Source organism: Erinaceus europaeus, chromosome 21 (assembly GCF_950295315.1).
Source record: "Erinaceus europaeus chromosome 21, mEriEur2.1, whole genome shotgun sequence".
Classification (NCBI taxonomy): Eukaryota; Metazoa; Chordata; class Mammalia; order Eulipotyphla; family Erinaceidae; genus Erinaceus; species Erinaceus europaeus.
In genome coordinates, this window is record NC_080182.1 from 36,176,725 (window position 1) to 36,198,214 (window position 21,490).

Sequence of the window (21,490 nt, forward strand, 5' to 3'; positions counted from 1 at the left end):
AAGCGTTGGTCAGCTGATAAATACCGTATCTGCACCCATGTAAGCACACCTCATTTGGTCACCCCCAGATATATTCTCGAAGGGGCAATTATCATTCCCATGGCACCGATGGGGAAACGGAGGCAGGAAGATCAACACTGAGTCAGAGAAGAAGCATCGACCTGCAGCTCTGGAGGTGGGCAAGGAAGAGGAGGAGGAGGAGCCCCTGCACCACGTTAAAGGCGGCTGACATGGAGACCCCCCCCACCCCCATCCCATGGGCACCCCTACTTTGAAGCCAGAAGGAGAGGGCTGGATGAACAGTACCAACCTGGGGGCCAGGAGGCCCGGGGGAACCGAGTGATCCTTGCATGCATGAGGACTGCGTGGTCTCGAGTTCCAGGATGAGGTTCTTCATGTCGGGAGAGAGAAGCTTCAATGCAAAGCAACACAAGGTCAGAGGTCAGACTTGGGGGACAGGAGAAGGGCCGTCACTCAGCACACAGACCTGTTCCACAGTCCAGTTCCCAAGTCCGGTGGCTCCCTCCCCAAGTGTCCCAGGAAAGTGACCTTCTGGGCCACCAGCTTCTGTTCTGTCATCTGTTCTGGAGATGTACCTGATTTGAATGGACTGTGGAGACAGAATCCTGGCCACTTAGAATGGAATGGGGAAGCTTATCTGCAGGGTTGGGGGGTGTCATTGTCTAATACCCAGGACAGTAGCATCCAGTAGAAACAAAGTGTGAGCAGCCAATCTAAATGCCATGTAGCTGTAAATTGGAGGGTAGCCACACGAGAAAGGAAAAGGGAAATGAGTAAAAATGAACTTTTTTTAAAAAATTCTTTATTGAGGGACTAATGGTTTACAGCTGAGTAAAATGAACTTTAATGGAGTTTACTTTATCCAACACACCCCAAACACAATCATTTCAACATCTGTTCAATATGTAAGTGTACCAGTAAGAGGGCTTACATTCTTTTCATGCTTAGTCTGTCTCTCCCTCTAAAGTTTTATTTGTTAATGAGAAAGACAAGAGGAGAGAGAGAAGGAACCAGACATCACCCTGGTACATGTGCAGCCAGGAATTGAACTTGGGAGCTCATGCTTGAGAGTCCAATGCCTTATACACTGTGCCATCTCCCAGAGCACCCTGTTGCGTCTCTAAACTACTATAGTTGATACACACAGCACATCTCAGCTCACACTCACTGCATCAGAAGTGCACACTGGAGGGCCAGGCACCTGGCTGAGCACATATTATCATGCACAAGGACCTGGGTTCAATGCCCCCCTCCAACCTATGTGGGGTGGTGATTCATAAGGGGTGAAACAGGTCTGCAGGTGTCTCTCTTTCCCTTCTCTATCTCCCATTCTCCTATCAGTTTCTCTCTATTCTATCAAACTAAAAAAAAAAAAAAAACCGAATAAATAAATAAAAATAAAGGGAAATGGCTACTCAAGAGCCGTGGGATCGTGGAGCAAGCATCAAGCCTCAGAGACAACTCTGGTAGTAATAAATAAATATACAAAACAAAAGTGCTCACTAGACACTGAATTAACGGCTACTGTATTGGCTAGTCCAGGGTAAAGGGTCTCTGGAAAGACCTGAGAATTATTGGTTCAAAGAATGTCCTGATCCGGTGTCTCCCAGCTCAGCTTCCCAAATCCTCCTTTTCCCCCTCTTCCCTAATTCTGATCCTTCCCACCTTTCATACAGCTATGAGAAGACCACTTCCCACCTTCCTCCTGGCCATGGTGTTAGAAGGGAATTCCACAAATACCCCGGGAGAAGAAAAACACAAGGAGACGTTCCTATCTGAGCAGCTGATTGGAACCCAGAAGGGCACAAATTCACCTCACTGGGTGAAGTCCTGTGTTCCTTGTTCTTAAATCGTATCTCTACAGTGGTTTTTGGGAAATGCACAGCTCTTCACAGCTTAGGACAGGGGAAGAAAGGCCTGGCAACATGCCCCATCCAGGCCCCAATCTGCTGTTTGAGAGAAAGGGCTGAGGCCCTCAGCAGAGATTCTCCTAGGGCGGGGGATGCAGGATGAGGCTGTGTGCTGGCCCTGAGAAGCCTCATTTCTGTTTTCTCCCCCTCTCCCCGCCCCTCTCTCATGAGTATCTCCAATACTCACCAGACTGTTGCCTCCTCTGAAGAATGGTGGTGGGAACAGTGGTGGTGGAGGGGGTGTCAGCAGGCAGCAGGCTCTGTGGCCGCCACGCTTCTTCTGATCCAGGCTGGGAAGGGCTGTTTAGAGAAAACTGCTGCTTGTTAATGTGGGGCCGAGACTAGGGGCTCAGTCACTCACGCTGTGCCAAGGACACCACACAGTCCCTCCAGAATTTTAGATGCTGTTTCTTCTTTTTACATTTTTTTTTATTATTTATTTTCCCTTTCGTTTCCTTTTTTTTTTTTTTTATTGTTGTTGTAGTTGATGTCATCGTTGTTGGATAAGACAGAGAGAAATGAAGACAGGAGGAGAAGACAGAGGGGAGAGAAAGATAGACACCTGCAGACCTGCTTCCCCTCCTGTGAAGTGACTGGATAGCATTTCTTATTCTATCCTTTTATTTTCTATCCCATTTTATTTTATTTTATTTTGTCACCAGGAATATCCCTAGGGTTCAGCGCTTACATGAGGACTCCGCCATACCCAACGGCCATTATTTTTCCCTTTTTCTTATAGAGACACAGAGAATAGGGAAAGAGACTCCTGTGTGTGTGAAGCTTCCCCTCACGAGTGGAGACAGAGTGCTTGAACCCAGGTCCTTAAGCATGGTGACATGAGTACTCTGTCGGGTGCACCACTGCCTGGCCCCATTGGATCTAAATTCTAAACTATTCCATGTGGACACATCTCCTGTTTGCTAACTGATATAGTCTCCCTGACCTCCACCAAGTAAGATGGTAAGGGACCAGCAGGCAGTACAAGCATCAAAGACTTTGGTAGGGTCCATGTCTCTCCTCCAGGGACTGAGTGATCACTTTGTTGATGGGGCAAGGAACACAGAGTTCTTGGAGTGGGGCAGGAGGGTGTTTCTAATACTGTGCTCACGAAGAAATACACATTGACCACAGTAAGTAGTATCGACCACCCGATACCCATCGACTAGATCTACTAGAGCACGTTATCTGATTCTGCAAATGCTCGGTGCCACCTGCACTCACCACAGTGACAGTTTAGTGAAAGGAGGGAGCTGGCACATGACACCACCCATGTCCAGTGTTAGTAACAGCTCATGATACAGCAGACCTTCAACAAGACTTGTACAGCCCTACAGCTGTGTCCACACAGTGGACACGCCTAGAAGCCTGCACCCAGATCAAGCTAAGGAACTTCCTGCTTCCAGAGTCCCTAGGGCTGCTCACCCCCATCCTGATTTCTTATTCTTTTTTTAAAAAATTATTTTTTAAATAATTTAATAATGATCGACAAGACCATAGGGTAAGAGGGGTACAATTCCACACAGTCCCCACCACCAGAGCTCCATATCCCATTCCCTCCATTAGCTTCCCTATTCTTTTTAAAAACATTTTTTTACATTTATTTATTTATTTTCCTTTTTGTTGCCCTTGGTTTTTATTGTTGTTGTAGTTATTATTGTTGTTGCTATTGATGTCGTCGTTGTTGGATTGGACAAAGAGAAATGGAGAGAGGAGGGGAAGACAGAGAGGGGGAGAGAAAGATAGACACCTGCAGACCTGCTTCACCACTTGTGAAGCGACTCCCCTGCAGGTGGGGAGCCGGGGGCTCGAACCAAGATCTTTATGCCAGTCCTTGTGCTTCACGCCAGTTGCACTTAACCCGCTGCGCTTCAGCCAGACTCCCTAAGCTTTCCTATTATTTATCCCTTTGGGAGCATGAAGGGCCCAGAATCACGATGGGGAGCAGAATGTGGAAGGTCTGGCTTCTGTAATTGCTTCTCCACTGGACATGGGCGTTGGCAAGTCAATGCATACTGTCTTTCCCTAGTGGGTCAGGGCTCAGGAGAGGTGGGGTTCCAGGATGCACTGGTGAGGTCATCTGCCCAGGAGGAAAAAAAAAATCCTTTTTTTTTTTTTTTTTACCCAGGGCCCTGCTTAGCTCTAGTTTTATGGTGGTGTGGGTGTGGGGGATTGAACCTGGGATTTTAGAGCTTCAGGCAGGAGAGTCTATTTGCATAACCATTATGCTATCTACCTCTGCTCATGATTTCTCATTCTTATAATGTTTTATTTATTTACTTATTGGATTGAGAGGGAAGATGGAGATAGAAAGAGAGACAACTGCGGCCCTTTTTCACCATTTATGAAGCTACACCCCTGCAGCTGGGGACTGGGGGCTTGAACCCAGATCCTTGTGTACTGTGACATGACATGTGTGCGCGCTACTAGATGTGCCGCCACCCAGCCCAGTCCTGACCTTTAGAGTACACATTCCATAAGCTTATCATCAAGCTCGGTGTGAATGGAATCTCATAGCGTGGATCCTTAGGTCTGGCTTCTGTTGTTCAAGATAAGGTAAGCGGGGAGCTGAGGAGGCCCAACGGGCTGTTGTTTCTAGTTGTCACTGCTGCTCTGGGCAGGAGCACTACACACCCACCAGAATGGCTGAAATGAAGAAGACAAGGATCGTTGCTGCTAAGGATATGGAACAACTAGAACTCTCTCTCTCTGACTTAGCTCAAGCTCGTTGGAAAACTGCTAGGCTTTGCTTTTGGAACTTGAATACAGGCATATACCACAGTCCACCAATTTAACTCCCAGGTTTGAACTGACAGAAAAGTGGGTGCATACAAAGTAGAAGTTGGGGGCCAGGTGGTGGTGCACCTGGTTAAGTGCTCATGTTACCGTGCATAAGGACCCAGGTTCAAACCCCTGGTCCCCACCTGCAGGGAGAAAGCTTTGAGAGAGGTGACGCAGGGCTGCAGGTGTCTCTCTGTCTCTCTCCCTCTCTATCTCCCCCTCCCTGCTCAATTTCTATCTCTATCTAAATATATATATATATACACATATATATGTTTTAAAAAGTAGAACTTGGACTGAGTTTGGTGTGTTGCACAAAAGTCAGGGACTCTGGGGGGAGACGGGGGGGCTTTCAGATCCTGGTGCCTGACGTTGGAGGAGGCCCTAGGCTGGGGGTGAGAGTGTTCTGCAGAAAAGTGAGAAATTTTACACATGTATCTACAAATGTATTTACTGTAAACCATTAATTCCCCAATAAAAAAGAGAAACAGGGAGTCGGGCGGTAGCGCAGCGGGTTAAGCGCACGTGGTGCAAAGCACAGGGACCAGCATAAGGATCCTGGTTCGAGCCCCGGCTCCCCACCTGCAGGGGAGTCGCTTCACAGGCAGTGAAGCAGGTCTACAGGTGTCTATCTTTCTCTCCCCCTCTCTGTCTTCCCCTCCTCTCTCCATTTCTCTCTGTCCTAACAATGACAACATCAACAACAACAACAACAATAATAACTACAATAACAATAAAAACAACAAGGGCAACAAAAGGGAAAATAAATAAAATTTTTTAAAAAAGAGAAACATGGGCATATGTATGTATATCCATAGCAGTCAAGTCAAGTCAAGTCCACCAGAGCCCCGGGGCCTGCCCACCCAGGTCAGGCCAACGAGGAGTTGGAGCAAAGGAGAAAGAAGGAGGTGGCCACCTGCTATGCAGGACTTGGAGAATTTTCTGGGGAAAGTGGTGTTCATGTGAGTTCTAGAAGAACCAAAGAAGAAGATACCTGAGAAGTCAAGGGCACTTGGACTGGTTTTGAAGGACTGGAAACTGGGGGAATGAGGAGGAAGAAGATCCCAGGGAAAGGGAAGATGAGCAGGGAGACAGTTCAGAAGGTGCAAAAGACACATGAAAAAGAGCTCACAGTCACTGATTATCAGAGCAATGCAAATAAAGACAATGATTAGATACCACTTTATACCTCTGAAAATGTAATACATTAGAAAGAACAGGAACAGCAAAATTTGGTGAGGATGTAGGGGGACAGATGCCTTTTTTAAATTTATTATTATTACTATTATTATTATTATTATTATTATTATTATTATTGCCTCCAGAGTTATCACTGGGGCTCGGTGCCAGCACTACGAATCCACTATTCCTGGCTATTTTTTCCCCTTTTGTTGCTCTTGTTTATTGTTACTGTTGTTATTATTGTTGTTGTTGTTGTTATTGCTGTCATTGTTGGATAGGACAGAGAAAAATAGAAAAAAAAGATGGGGAAGAAATAGATGGGGGAGAGAAAGACACCTGTAGACCTGCTTCACTGCTTGTGAGGTGACCCTCCCTGCAGGTGAGGAGCTGGGGGTTCAAACTGGGATCTTTAGGCTGGTCCTTGTGTTTTGTGCCATGGGTGCCCGGCCCCCGAAAGAAGCCTTTTTATACTGTTGTGTGTGGGAGGGGAAATGCAGCTTGGCAGAATCCCTGTGGAGGGCAGTCTGGAAAACTCCCAGAAGGCTAGACATAGACCTGCCGTATGACACAGCTATGCCTCTCCTGGGGACAGATCCAAAGAGGTCTATGTACACGTATGTTCACAGTACACAATTTGTAATAATCCAAACTTGGAAGCAATCCAGATGTCCAGCTATCTTTCTCTCCCCCTCTCTACCTTCCCCTCCCCTCTCAATTTCTTGCTGACCTACCAAGTATAATAGGAAGGAAAAAATGATCACCAAGAGCAGTAGATTCACAGTGCCAGCACCAAGCCCTAGTGATAACATTGGCGGCAACTGAAAAAAAAAGTTGTGATAAATGGACACAACGGAATAGTACTCAGCCGTTAACAATGATGACGTCACCTCCATCACCTCATCGTGGATGGAACTTGAAGGGCTCGTGCTAAGTGAGACAAGCCAAAAAGAGAAGGAAGAATACCCAGTGGTCTCGCTAATGGGCAGAACTTAAGAAACAAGGACAGAAAGGGGAAACACACAGGAAAATGTAGACTGGGTGTATTATACCAAAGCAAAAAACCCTGAGGAAGGGGAATGAACGGTTGGGGGGCTTTGGGGCCCTGGTGGTGAGTGTGGCAGGTGAGAGTTTTTGCAGATACCTGTCAAGGGGAGCTGAGGGGTTACACTCATGCATTAACAACTGTACTGTAAAGCCCCAATACAACGGTAAAGGGGGAGAAAGACAGTTTAGAGCCACACTGATTGCAGAGACAGACCGTCTGTCATGTCTGTGCATCTTTCTGGATACCTGTCCCACTCTGTCTCCTGTGCTATCCTTCCTGCACACACCTCCTCACAACTTCTGACCCTGGATTGGCCTCAATGCTTTCACCTCCAGCATCTGTCTTGACGGAAGCATCTTGAATACTTACCACAGAAGCTCTGACTGCTTGCACGCCATGTTCAGCCAAGGTCCATATGGCTAGAGTACCGGTGCAGTGGCTGCAAGAGGCCCAGGTTCAAGCCCAGCTCCAAGTAAAGTCTTGGGGTCAGCTCAACCAAGGCTCTGGAACCACATTTTTCTAGAGAGGAACAGGGGCTGATCTCTGGTCCTCCAGAAATACAGCAGGGAAGAAAGAAGCGATGTGTATGCATGTGTTGGGGGGCAGAGCTTGGAGAGTTAGTGTCAAAGCCCAACAGAAGGGCTTGAGTTGTATAGTGTCGGGGGGGGGGGGGCAAGGGAGCCTAGGAATGGGGCATCAGGCAGACTCGCTGGTGGAGTGATGGGGCCACGTGGCTGTGGCTGGGGGTCACCAGGCCTTGTTTCTTGACGCCTTGTGATTGCAGAGTGGTCCAACTAACACAGCGAAATTACTTAAGTTCAGCACGTGGCACCAAGGCCAGGCTGTGAGCAGCCAGGGCCTGTCATTAGCCGCTTCCCTCCCTTGGTGGTGCAATAACCTTATTCTGCTGTCATCATTCTGAGCTTGGCATGAATGCCAGTGCTCCTCCCTCTTGAGTCTCTTTCTCTTGGCATGAATGCAGTGCTCCTCCCTCCTGAGTCTCTTTCTCTTTCCACATACAGTTTCATCACTCACAGGCCAGTTTTTTCACGAGAGAGCAAAGCAGAGAAGGAGAGACACCGCAATGCTGGGGCTTCCTCTAGCGCGGTGGCACCTTCCGGGTGATGCTGGGGTTTGAACCCGGGCCACACGCATGACAAAGCACATGGCCTACCTGCTTAGCTTAGCTACTTGGCCCTTTTCCCAGACCGGTCTGACAGACACACCCCAACACCACAGATTCCCCCACTGTAGTCTCCACACAGTTTCAGCGGGTCAGGCTACAGGGAGGCCAGTGGGCAGGCTCCTGGGACTGGTCTCCACATCCCTTCACAGGCTCTTGCAAGCCACCCATGGGCTCCACCATGCACCCCTGCCCCCATGTCCCGTGGAGGGAGTGCCCTGTCGCTGAGAGCAGCCCCTTCTGGTATTTCTCCTTGGTGTGAGAAAGTGAAGGCAATGCTGGGGCCTGTGCATGCCCCTGCCCCCGCAGCAGCCTCCCCCCCCCACCTACTTCATCGTCAGCAGGTGACGGTGTCTGTTTCTGGGTCTCCCCCCTAGACGCTTCCTTATAGCTCAGTCTGGTTTATTTACAGTGCATTCCAGCTCTGAGTATTTCCATCAGGTGGATGTGTTTGGGAACAACTCACCCTACACATACACACACACACACACACACACACACACACACACACACACACAAACATCCCTCCCGGACAACTAAGCCAGGACTTCACATGTCTATTTTGGGGCCATCCTGTGCCTCTAGGTCTCTCTCAGGGGGACGTAGCTTCATTGGGATCATGTCAGGGCTCAGAGGCGAGCCTGGAAAAGGCACAGTAGGGTCGGCTGGGATGGAAACAATCACACATTCATTCACACGCATGTGTGTGCCTGTGTGTGTGTGTGTGTGTGTGTGTGTGCCTGTGTGTGTGTGAGCCTGTGTGTGTGTGCTTGTGTGTGTGTGAGCATGTGTGTGTGCCTGTGTGTGTGCCTGTGTGTGTGTGCCTGTGTGTGTGTGTGAGCCTGTGTGCATGTGAGCCTGTGTGTGTGTGTGCGTGTGAGCCTGTGTGTGTGAGCATGTGTGTGTGTGCCTGTGTGTGTGTGTGTGCCTCTGTGTGTGCCTGTGTGTGTGTGTGTGAGCCTGTGTGTGTGCTTGTGTATGTGTGTGTGAGCATGTGTGTGTGTGCCTCTGTGTGTGTGTGCCTGTGTGTGTGGGTGTGAGCATGTGTGTGTGTCTGTGTGTGTGTGCCTGTGTGTGTACATGTGAGCCTGTCTGTGTGCTTGTGTGCGTGTGTGCATGTGTGTGCGCACGTGTAAGCCTGTGTATGTGCCTGTGTGTGTGTGTGTGTGAGCCTGTGTGTGTGCTTGTGTATGTGTGTGTGAGCATGTGTGTGTGTGCCTCTGTGTGTGTGTGCCTGTGTGTGTGGGTGTGAGCATGTGTGTGTGTCTGTGTGTGTGTGCCTGTGTGTGTACATGTGAGCCTGTCTGTGTGCTTGTGTGCGTGTGTGCATGTGTGTGCGCACGTATAAGCCTGTGTATGTGCCTCTATGTGTGTGTGCGTGTGAGCCTGTGTGCGCACGCATGTGAGCCTGTGTGTGCATGTGAGCATGTGTGTGCCTGTGAGCCTGTGTGTGTGTGTGTGTGTGCACACGCGCGTGTGAGCCTGTGTGTGTGTGCATGTGAGCGTGTATGTGTGTGAGCATGTGTGTGCCTGTGTGTGCACGCGTGTGAGCCTCTGTGTGTGTGTGTGTGAGCCTGTGTGTGAGCCTGTGTGTGAGCCTGTGTGTGAGCCTGTGTGTGTTCACTCCTGACCCAAAGAAATGAGGGTACAGCTCAACTTCAGGCAGTCGCTCTGGAAACAGTGTCAACCACCACGGAGCTTCAGCCCAGCTTGCCCTGTATTATGGACACCAGCCATGTTGGACGTGGCTGTCTTGATGCCAAGTCACAGCAGAAAGGAGAATGGGCCCAAGGCAGGCATCTGGCAGTGTTTGGGGGGCATTTGTTTTACTTGTGTTACTCTTGTTGTTGCTGATGCTGGCTTTGCCTCTTGGCCAAAACATCCTCCTGGCTCCTGGGCACAGACTTGGAACACAAATCACCTCGACCAACTCTGGGAAATAAAGGGTAGGGGTCCAAGAGGGCCCCATCTGGGTGCAAGGGACCATGTGACCCGGCGCGTTCACTCCTTCAGCCTGAGACTCAGTTTCCCCATCTGCACCATGAGGAATTTAGCTCAAATCATCTCTGAAGCCCCCTTCACACAGATGACAGGCTCTGCATCCCCCACCCACAGGGACAGCCCCCCCACTTTCCCATCTCCACCCAGTTTTTTACATCAAGGAGTAGCTCTCCACTCCAAAGCAAGCAGACTCCTTAGGAGAAACTGCCAAGGGGCAGAAGTGACAGATTTGCTCACACAGGTAACTACAACAAACTTGCAAGCAGTGATACCCAGACTTAGCTTCTGGGAAAACTAGGGTGTGTTTTAGAAGGATGGGTTAGAGGGGAGACAGATTGAGGGGTTCCACATGGTGTGCTGGCACAGGGACTTTGGAAGTAGATGTGGTGTTTGATACACACACATAGACACTCCTAAAAGTCTTACAACATAAACCAGTGTCAAATCAATACCAGTTTTTTTGGGGGGGTTAAATAATATTTAGTAGGAAATTATTGCACAATTTCACCATCATAATTGTTAACTGTGAACATGATGTGTGTGTGTGTGTGTGTGCCTGTGTGTGTGTGTGTGCGTGTGTGTGTGTGTGTGTGTGTGTATTAAAGTTACTAGATGAATTATTCCTGTTGGAGGCTGGGTGGTGGTGCAACAATTGAATGACATGTCACAGTGCACAAAGACCGGGGTTCAAACTCCAGGCCCCCCACCTACGGAGGGGAAGCTTCACAAAGTGGTGAAGCAGTGCTACAGGTGTGTGTGTGTGTGTGTGTGTGTGTGTGTGTGTGTGTGTGTGTGCTATCTCCTCCTTCCCCCTCAATTCCTCTCTGTCTCTATCCAGTAAAGAAATAAGTAACATATTTAAGAAGAATTACTCCTGTCAATTGCCCACTTTTTTAAAGAGCAAAGTGACATGAATATCCCATCCTTTGCAGGTGGAGAAGCAGTAGGTGTTGCCACCTGGTAACTGTTCTGTGAGGGGTCGTGCAGGCGGTGGGCTTTTCACCTCTATCATCCTCCTCCTCAGGTTTCTGGGCCTTTCCCTGCTGGGTTTGCACTAGAGAGAATAGTCAGAGAGGAAAGGAATGGGGCAGAGGCATCCCTAATGGGCTCAGCTATGGTGATGCTCTTACAGTAACCAGTCCACCCCTTCCCCCACACACATACATCCCCACCCACCTAGTCTAGTGAAGACTGCATCCTACGGCATTCATCCAGCACCCCCAAAATACCCCAAAAGCAAACCCTGAGCCTGAAAAGCAAATCCGGAGCCTGAAACTTGAAGCTCCTTAAGTGTCTCTGAAAGGCAGGGGGGGGGGAGGTTGGTGATCTGCCCCAAGGGTAGGGATTTCAGGAGAGGGGGGCAGGGGAGGACAGTCTTGCAAAGACCTGTCAGTGACTCAGTGGCTGCTCCCCACCCCCACCCTCAGGGCAGCGAGCACTAAAACCCAAGCCAGCAGCCCCAAGTGATGGAAGCTGTCTCAGTCAGCAGATGCCAGGGGTGCCTCAGACCACAGAACACCAGTCTACTTCAAAGCTCAGGGAGCAGTGGCTGCCAGCCTGCCACCCACGGTCAAGGTCACCAGAGAACATGGGTGCCATGGTGCCCCCAGCTGTGACATCCCTGGTGGTTGTGATTCCAAAACTGGCTGAGAAGTTTAAGATGTTAAAAGCTGCTAAGAGCTACCAGGACAAGTTGGCTGATCAAGAGTCTTTTTTTTTTTTTTTAATCCTTCTCAAAGAAAACACATGCACGCGTGCGCGCCACACACACACACACACACACACACACACACACACACACACACACACACACACACACACACACAACTCACCCAGGCAGCATGCTGTGTGACAGAGGAGTCCTGAAATGGTGAGCAGATGAGAGAAGCGGAGTGACAGGCCCCTCATTGTGGGTGAGGCCCAGGGTGGACTGGCTGGGACACACAGGCTGGAGACAGGCTGAGCTTGGTCACGCCCCCCAGGGCTCCTAGCACCGAGCCTGCAGGGCATGTGGGGTGGGAGTCGGCCAAATCCTGCTTTGCTGTTGCCTCTGCCCCAGATGAGTCCAGTGGCCAGTCCCCAGGCTATGCTAGGGGGTGGCCAGGCCAGGAGGTGAGGTGGGGAGCCTGGGAGCCTGAGTGGCCCTGCTAGCTGGGAGGAAATGGAGTGTAATCTATCCAACAGGCTGCTTTTCATTCCGCTCAAAAACTGCCATGTCAATACTGCTCTGGCAAACCTCAAAGTCAACCCCCACTGAGACTGTCCAGAGAGAGCCTGCCCTCCCAGGCTGCAAGGGAAGAGCCAGTACTCAGTACTCAGCAATAAGCACTGTTTGGCTTTCTCTTATTTGCTACTGGGGGTCATAGCTGGGGTTCCATACCTGCATGATTCTGCCACTCACAGCAGACTTTTTTTTAGAGAGATACAGAGAGAAAGAAATACACCGCCAGCATAGCCCCCCAAATGCTTTTGGAAGCCTCCTTAGTGCATGGTGCTCCCACATGCTAGCCAGGAGCTCAAGCCTGGGTCCTTTAGCATAGCAAAGTGTGCACTCTGACAGGTGAGCTGTCTCTCGGCCGCAAAGTACTGCTTTCTGTCTTTACTTACTTATTTATTTATATCATTTTATTAGGGGAGGGATTAATGGTTTATACTACAGTTGTTGACACATGGGTCCAATCTTTCATCTCCCTGCAAAACACCCCCATCCCCCAACTTAGGTCCTTTTCCACCATGACGCACCAAGGCCTCAAGACCCCTTCCCTGCCCTCCTTTCCCAAAGTTCTCTGCTTTGGTGCAAGAGATCACAACCAGTCCAAGTTTCACTTTGTGTTTTCCCTTTCTGCCCTTGTTTCCTAAGTTTCACCGATAAGTGAAGCACCTGGTGTATGTTGTTGTTATTGTCTCACTTAACATAATTCTTGGGAGTCGGGCAGTAGCGCAGCGGGTTAAGCGCATGTGGTGCAAAGCGCAAGGACCTGCAGAAGGATCCTGGTTCGAGCCCCCAGCTCCCCACCTGCAGGGGAGTCGCTTCACAGGTGGTGAAGCAGGTCTGCAGGTGTCTATCTTTCTCTCCCCCCTCTGTCTTCCCCTTCTCTCTTCATTTCTCTCTGTCCTATCCAACAACAATGACATCAATAACAACAACAATAATAACTACAACAACAATAAAAAGACAACAAGGGCAACAAAAGGGAAAATAAATAAATAAAAATTTAAAAAAAACATAATTCTTCCAAGCTCCATCCAAGATAAGGCCAAAGAGATGACTTCATGATTTTTAACAACTGAGTAGTCTTCTGTTGTGTAAACACCACAACTTTCTTAGCCACTCATCTGTCATTGGACACTTGGGTTGCTTCAATTCTGCTGTTTTAACCAACTCAATGAGGATAGTAAATTAGAACAGGAATAGGCAAACTGTCTCTGCAAAAGTCATGCTAGTGAATGTTTCAGTCTTGTGGGTTACATGCTGGAAACATATCCCAGCCATCATGAGCAATACATAGAAGAATGAGTGTGAGGTACCACAAAACTGATGGGCCTGGACCTGCGAACAGCGGCCCACTGGCCCCTGAGCGAGAGCCACCAAAAGAAAGGACTCTTCACTCATTCACTTACCGTCTCTTCCATTGACAAGTCCACACTGAAGAGCAAACACACACAGGACACAATGACCAGACACAGTCTGTTCTCAGAGTGTGTGGTTCAGAGCCTTGCAGAGGGCAGGCAAAGTGGGGCTGCGTCCTGCTTTTGCCACTTAGAGCAGCATGAGCTGAAGGATCCCCCCCCCCATTTGTCTGTCTGTCTGTCTGTCTCTCTCCCTTCCTCCCTCCCTCCATGTCCATTTTCTTTCAACTTTCTTATTTGGGTTATGGCAAAAACATTTTTTTTTAATATAAAAAGAAGGGCCAAAGAGGACCAGGTGGTAACACACAGGTTACCACATGCAAGGACCCAGGTTCAAGTCCCTGCCCCCCACCTGCAGGGTGGAAGGGAAGCTTCATGAGCAGTGAAGCAAGTGATGCAGGTGTCTCTATCTCTTTCTCTCTCCCTACCCTTTCGATTTCTTTTTGTCCTTTCAAAAGAAAAAAAAGTGGGGGAATGGCTGCTGGGAGGGATGGGCTCATTGTCAGATTCTAAGTGGCAGCAATAATGCTGGTGTCAGAAAAAAAATAAATACGGGGGCTGAGCGGTAGCACAGCGGGTTAAACACATATGACCCAAAGCGCAAGGGCCAGCGTAAAGATGCCGGTTCGAACCCCTGGCTCCCCACCTGCAGGGGGGTCACTTCACAAGCAATGAAGCAGGTCTGCAAGTGTCTATCTTTCCATCCTCTCTATCTTACCATCCTCTCTCTTGATTTCTCTCTGTCCTGTCCAACAACAACAATAGCTATAACAACAACAACAATAACAACCACAACAGAGGCAACAAAATGGGAAAAATAGCCTCCAGGAGCAGTGGATTTGTAGTGCTGGCACTGAGCCCCAGTGATAACCCTGGAGGCAAAATAAATACATAATTAAAAAATTAATTGAGAGAGAGACCCACAGAGCCAATCTACTATTAAATGTGGTGCTGGGCAATTTGTAATAGCCAAAACCTGGAAGCAACCCAGGTGTCCAACAGCAGATGAGTGGCTGAGCAAGTTGTGGTATATTCTTCTTCTTCTAGCGTTTGCCCTTCTTCCGTAGCCAGTCAACAGCGTCAGGTTGAAAGCTGTCAGGAGCTGCCTGTTGCTGGCTTTGAAAGTGACTGGGATCCATGTGGATTCAGTCGGCTAGGAAGGATCGTCAGTTTCCCCAATAAATGGGTACTCATGGGATATATACACAATGGAATACTACTCAGCTATTAAAAATGGTGACTTCGGGGAGTCAGGCTATAGCACAGTGGGTTAAGTGCTGGTGGCGCAAAGCACAAGGACTGGCATAAGGATCCCGGTTTGAACCCCGGCTCCCCACCTGCAGGGGAGTCGCTTCACAGGTGGTGAAGCAGGTCTGCAGGTGTCTGTCTTTCTCTCCTCCTCTCTGTCTTCCCCTCCTCTCTCCATTTCTCTCTGTCCTATCCAACAACAACGACAACAACAATAATAACTACAACAATAAGACAACAAGGGCAACAAAAGGGAATAAATAAATAAAATAAATATTTAATAAAAAAATAATGATAAAAAAATGGTGACTTCACCGTTTTCAGCCGATCTTGGATGGAGCTTGAAAAATTCATGTTGAGTGAAATAAGTCAGAAACAGAAGGATGAATATGGAATGATCTCACTCTCAGGCAGAAGTTGAAAAACAAGATCAGAAGAGGAAACACAAGTAGAACCTGAACTGGAATTGGCGTATTGCACCAAAGTAAAAGACTCTGGGGTGGGTGTGGGGGAGAATACAGGTCCAAGAAGGATGACAGAGGACCTAGTGGGGGTTGTGTTGTTATATGGAAAACTGAGACATGTTATTCATGTACAAACTATTGTATTTACTGTTGAATGTAAAACAGTAATTCCCCAATAAAGAAATTAAAGAAAAAAGTGGTGCTGGGAATCAAACCCAGGGCCTTGCAAGTGCAAGGCATGTGCTCTGCTACTAAGCTACCTCTTCAACCCCTGCCATCATACTTGTCCTACTGAGGTCTGTGCCTGAAACCACGCAGCTGCCACCTGTGGCATCGCTGTGAAAAAGCAGGCAGGCAGCTCGGCTTGCTGACCATGGAGTCCCCACTGAATTCTGCAGGTGTCTCCATCTCTGTTTTGAAGCTGGTGACTCAGACTCATGTGCGTCTCTGCTTCTCTCCTTCCTGTGCATTTCCCCTTCTAAAACTCTCTTTTTCTGTCTCAGTCCTGATCTCTCTGGCTCCTTCTCTCTAGTGTCATCTCACTCTCTCTGCCTAGGCACTAACAGCCAACCATTATTATTACACTTGTACAAACAACTTGAGCTCTTTTAACCCCTGTTCAGCCCAGCAGAGCAGCCCAGGCTCAGGAGCCCTGGTCTCCAGAGCCACCATGACCAGTTCCTTGCTGTGTGAGCTTGGACAACGCATTTTACCTGCTGGGCCTTGGTTTTTCTCCAATGCAAAATGGGATTGTTAGGTCAGATGAGAGCTGGAAACCCTTTTCCTCTCTAGCTGCTTCCAGGCCTGTAACCCAGGTCCTTCATAAGGACTCAGGATGAAGATAGAAGATGACATATTTCCTTTCCCTGCTGTAAGCAAGGCTTGTTCCCTGGGGTTCCACAGCCCAGACATCAGCTCAGCACAACAGAAGTGCCCACAAAATCGAATTCACAATCAAGGTTTCCAGGGCCTTCCTGCAGCTGTCAAAAGGTGTCATGTTCACAGAATCGTGTCCTAATTGCAGCTCTGGGATTTCTCAACTGGGCCAGGAGGACACTTCTGGAATACCGCCGCCCTGGGCTCCGTTCCAGGAGCTCTTGTCCCCACCACTGCCACACGTGGTCCTGCTCCCCTACCACGTCTCCCACTCCTGCTGCCCAGAAAGAGAGTGAGGCCTGGACACCAGGGGCAGCCCAGCACCCTCCCTGCGCACAGTGAGGCTCCCAACAAGGCCATGGACTTGGGCCTCCATGTCCATCCTTGCAGAACCCAGTTTTGGCAAGAGTTCTGCCCTTGCAGTCTTGTACAAGGAGAACCGTTGGGGTGTAGGACTGTTCTGCCCTGGCTCTGCTCACATGCAGAAGACTAAGTTCTGGGCCCTGGTGGGGTCTGCCAGTGTGGAGTCCAGTCACTCCTGAGAGGCACTCTGCACTATGAGGTGAGTGGACAGTGGTTCTGTTTAGCTGCTACAATATCACCAATGGTCTATATAGTAGCAAGCACCCCTGGGTCCGGCGGTGCAGCGCTGTCGGACTTTTAATGTGGAGAGGCCTCTTCCTGGGCACAAACTCCTGGCTTACCTGCCCTGCTGTGCACCAGATGCAGGGACCTAGGGGAATGTTCTGTGGCAGCAGGGGGTGGAACCGTACAGGTCTCTCTCTGTGCCCAATGCTAGTGTCACGGCAAGACAAGACCCCAGGACTTGTCTCATGGGCAATCTGTTTATTGAACAGCAAAGTAGGGCTTATAAGGGGTTGCAGGAGGAAGTAAATTATCCATTCCATATATGGTTTGGGAGAAGAGGGACAAAGAGAAGTAGGGGGTTGGGAAAAGGTCAGAGCATCCCTAGTAAATGTTGAACAAAGGGTTTATTTGATCAAAGGAACAAAGGAAGTAGGGTTATCAATAACCAGCAGACAGAGAGGAGCCTTAAGAGAGGAGATAGATCATGTAGGATTAGAAGGTCTGGAGTGGGTGGAGCAGTAAAGAAGATGTCCCTGGTTATAGTTTGACAGAGCAGAACAATGATGTGTGAGCCGTAGATGATCAGAGAAGATGGACTTCTATTAACTTCTGAGTAAACGAACCAACTGGTTTGAGAACAAGGAAATGGGCTGCATGCAGAGTGTTTTGTGAGGCGGAGAGACTGACAGAGGGAACTTTTTCCTGGTGGTTGTTTTCTTCCATGCTCGATCTCAAGTAGAGAGAGACTGACAGAAAGGTCATGCCATCCAGACTCCCACTTTTCAATAGGAGGTCCCACACCATGCTCAAACATATCCTCACAACTTCCCTACACAGCGCCAACCCTGAGCAGTGTTCCTGAGCATCCTGCAACCTCCTCCGATCGTTCACCAGCCCTACGAGATGAACCTCCATGCTAAGGTAACAAGAAAAGAGGGCATAGAACTCAGGCAGCAGAAACGCACAGGTGGGCAGCGGAGAGACACGTAAAATGGCACGCACCTGTGACAGGCCACCTGGAGGCCTCAGATTCATTGCTATCTGGTGACTCATGACAGGTCACCAGACAAAACCACCTGAGAGACAACCACGAACTCCCTCACATAGAGGGAGGCGACAATGGACTGCAAAAGTTCAAGCCAGTCAGCACTGCACTGAGCACAATGGAAGGTGAACTAGAGGGACAGTGCACGTGGATAGGGTGCTACTTTGCATTGTGTGTGACCTAGGGATGTGCCTGACCCCCACTGGCACTGGGAGAAGCTTTGGTAGTGTGATCAGTGACACACACACACACAGAGAGAGAGAGAGAGAAAGAGAGAGAGAGAGAGAGAGAGAGAGAGAGAGAGAGAAAGATATGGACAATGACAGAGAGGAAGGGGGCCAAGATATTAGCACAAAAGCCTTGACCTTGTAACAGCAGCAACAGATCCACCACATGCCCCCTCCTTTTCTAGAGGGGCTAGCTCCTTTTAATAAACTTCCCCTTAATTCTTTTCCAATATATTTTCTCTTAATACACGGATGGTTCCTACATTTGGTAATTCTGTGGTGTGAGTAAGAATCTGAAAGGCCCAGAAAAGTGGTATATGTGTGGGGGGTGTTCCTGATATCCTCCTAGTAATGCCATATATATTCTTTTTTTTATTAAAGATTTATTTATTCATGAGAAAGATAGGAGGAGAGAAAGAACCAGACATCACTCTGGTACATGCGCTGCTGGGGATTGAACTCAGGACCTCATGGTTGAGAATACAATGCTTTATCCATTGCGCCACCTCCTGGACCAATATATTCTTTATATATATATATATATATTATATATATGCATACTAGGACCTCAAACATGCATGATACCATTGTGACCTCTGTGGGGGCCAACTTTTCCATTCTTTAGGATGGAGCAGCAGAGAAAGCAAGAGAAAAGAGAGGCAGAGGCAGACACAGAGAAGAGACACTACAGCTCTGTCCTACTATTGACGGAGTTGCCCACCATGCTACCCATGGTGTTCCCATGTGGTCCTGGGGCTCAAAACCCAGGGCCTTGTGCGTGGGAGCACGCGTGCTCTGACTAGGTAAGTTGCGTCTTGCATCTAGTCATGTACTAGCATTCTCGTTCTCATTTTCAGATAAGACTGACATCCGAGGATGAATTAGAGTCACACACAGTCAGGTGGCAGCAGGCTAGGAATGAATGCCTAGAAACTTCCAGTACAAAGAAGGTCACCCCTTCCCCCCATACCTTTACCTGTCATAGAGAATGAGCAGGACCCCTCAAGAACAAAGGTGGCCAGCTTGTCAGCCAGTGGGGGCTAGAGTTGTGATATATATCCCATGCCATGTCTTTTCCCCCAGACCTCACTATTACTCATTGGTGGGGCCCAGCCTCCTGGTTCATAAAGTCATGTGACTAGATAATCCCCCTGACTAGCCTGGCCACAGAGAAGACTTAATCATGGCAGCTTTCAATCCAAAGGACCACAGTGCAATGTAGTTCATTTGTCAAAGCTATATTACCACCAGGTTTTGGCTATTACTAAGTGTGTTACTATGAACATAGGTATAAATACTTTTTTTTTTTTGGATTAATATGCTTGGTTTCTTCAGATAAATCCTCAGGGATGGAATTGTAGGGTCATTGGGGAGGTCCATTTCTAGCTTGTGAGAGTCTCCAGACTGTTCTCCACAGGGGGTTGAACCAACTGACATTCTCACCAGCAGTGCAGGAGGGTCCCTTTGCCCCACAACCTCTCCAGAATTTGTTACTCTCCTTTCTGATGTGTGACATTCTCACAGGGGTGTAGTATCTCGCTGTTGTCTTTATCTGCATTTATCTAGCAATCAATAACTTGGAGCATTTTAGGAAACATTTGGCTTCGACTAGAACCCACCTCAGCTGCCTTATTCTAACTTGATCACCTCTTCACAGGACTTATTTTACAGTACAGTCTTAGTGTGACCTTCTGGTACTTCAACTATGAATTCTGGGGTCAAACAATTTGGGCCAAAACAAGGGGCAAGTGGGTGGTCCCCAGACAACAATACCTACTTTAAAAAAAGTTTGTGTTCTTTATATTAAAGGATAAAATAAAAGCTTCTTGATAGAAATGAGAGGGGATGGAGATAGAAAAGACAGAGACGCCTGCAGCACTGCTTCACTGTTTCTGAAGCTTTTCCCTACAGATGGGGACTAGGGGCTTGAACTAGGGTCCCCACACATGCTAACATGTGCCTTTCAACCAGGTGTGCTACCACCGACCTGAAAATAAAAATATTTTAAGTAGACAGAAGGAGTCTGGAATTTGTAAGCATGAGGTCCTGAGTCTGGTCCCTGGTATCACACATGCCAGAGTAACACTCCAGTGTTCTATCTTATTGACATAGAAATGAATCTTTTTTTTTCCCTCCAGGGTTATCACTGGTTCTCGGTGCCTACACCATGAATCCACTGCTCCTGTGACCATTTCCTTGATCTTTCGGATAGGCCAGGGAGAAACTGAGAGAGGAAGGGAAGATAGAGAGGGAGAAACAGAGAGAGAGATAGAGAGAGAGAGAGAGAGAGAGAGAGAGAGACTGCTTATGAAGCGACCTCAAGTGGGGAGCCGGGGCTCAAACAGGAATCCTTGCATAAGTCCTTTTGCTTCATATTATGTGCGCTTAACCAGTGCGCCACCACCCAATATGAATCTTTAAGCAATTATATTCACTATGTAACAGGAACCCAGAAGCTACCTGCATGAAGGTTAGAATTGGTGGAGAGGGGCCAGGAAGTAGAGCAGCAAGTTAAGCGCACATGGTGCGAAGCACAAGGACCGTCACAAGAATCCCAGTTCGAGCCCACAGCTCCCCACCAGCAGTGGGGGGTCACTTCACAAGCAGTGAAGCGGGTCTGCAGGTGTCTGTCTTTCTCTCCCCTTCTTGGCCTCCCCCTCCGCTCTCCATTTCTCTCTGTCCTATCCAACAACAACAATAACAATGGTGGCAAGAAGGGCAACAAAAATGGGAAGAAACAGCCGTAGAGTGGGCATTTGTGGTGCAGGCACAGAGCCCCAGCAACAACCCCAGAGGCAAAAAAAAAAGTGAGTGGAGAGTCAGTCCAAGGTTTTTTGTTTGTTTTAAATTTTTAAATTTATTTTCCCTTTTGTTGCCCTTGTTGTTTTTTATTGTTGTTGTAGTTATTATTATTGTTGTTATTGATGTCATCGTGGGGGGGACTGGAGCTAGACAGAGCTGGGACTCCAGTGTTATCCAGAGGAGACTCTGAGCAGACCAGAGAACCCCTCCCATGAGGGATGTGAGAGGATCATTCTTTTCTGCCACCCATGGAAATCTTGCCCCCACCACAAGGATGAACAGGGAGTGCCAGGCTGGGTGGTGGCACATCTGGTTGAGCGCACAAATTGCAGTGCGGATGGATCTGGGTTCGAGCCCCTGGGTGCAGGGTGGGAGTGACGCTGCGGGTGCCTCCTTCCCTCCCTCCCTCTCTCTTTCCCTCCTCCCTCAATTTCTGTCTGTAACCAAAAATAAATAAAAGAAAAACAAAGAAAAGAGGAGCTCTTACTTG

General features: G+C 48.6%; 1 protein-coding gene across 5 annotated transcripts in view; it reads right to left on the reverse strand.

Moving 5' to 3' along the window:
- COLQ (collagen like tail subunit of asymmetric acetylcholinesterase) overlaps nt 1–21,490 on the reverse strand; it is an 80,915-nt gene that overhangs the window by 40,650 nt on the left and 18,775 nt on the right. For 2 of the 5 annotated variants that reach the window (XM_060180841.1, XM_060180838.1), the window contains exons 2-3: nt 2,119–2,231; nt 311–412 (exon numbers count right to left, since the gene is read on the reverse strand). In XM_060180841.1, coding sequence (XP_060036824.1) covers nt 311–412; nt 2,119–2,231 — 215 coding nt within the window. Of the gene's footprint in view, nt 1–310; nt 413–2,118; nt 2,232–4,386; nt 4,588–11,952; nt 12,236–21,490 lie in introns of those variants that run through there. The other 3 variants (XM_060180839.1, XM_060180837.1, XM_060180840.1) reach the window with 3 other exon arrangements.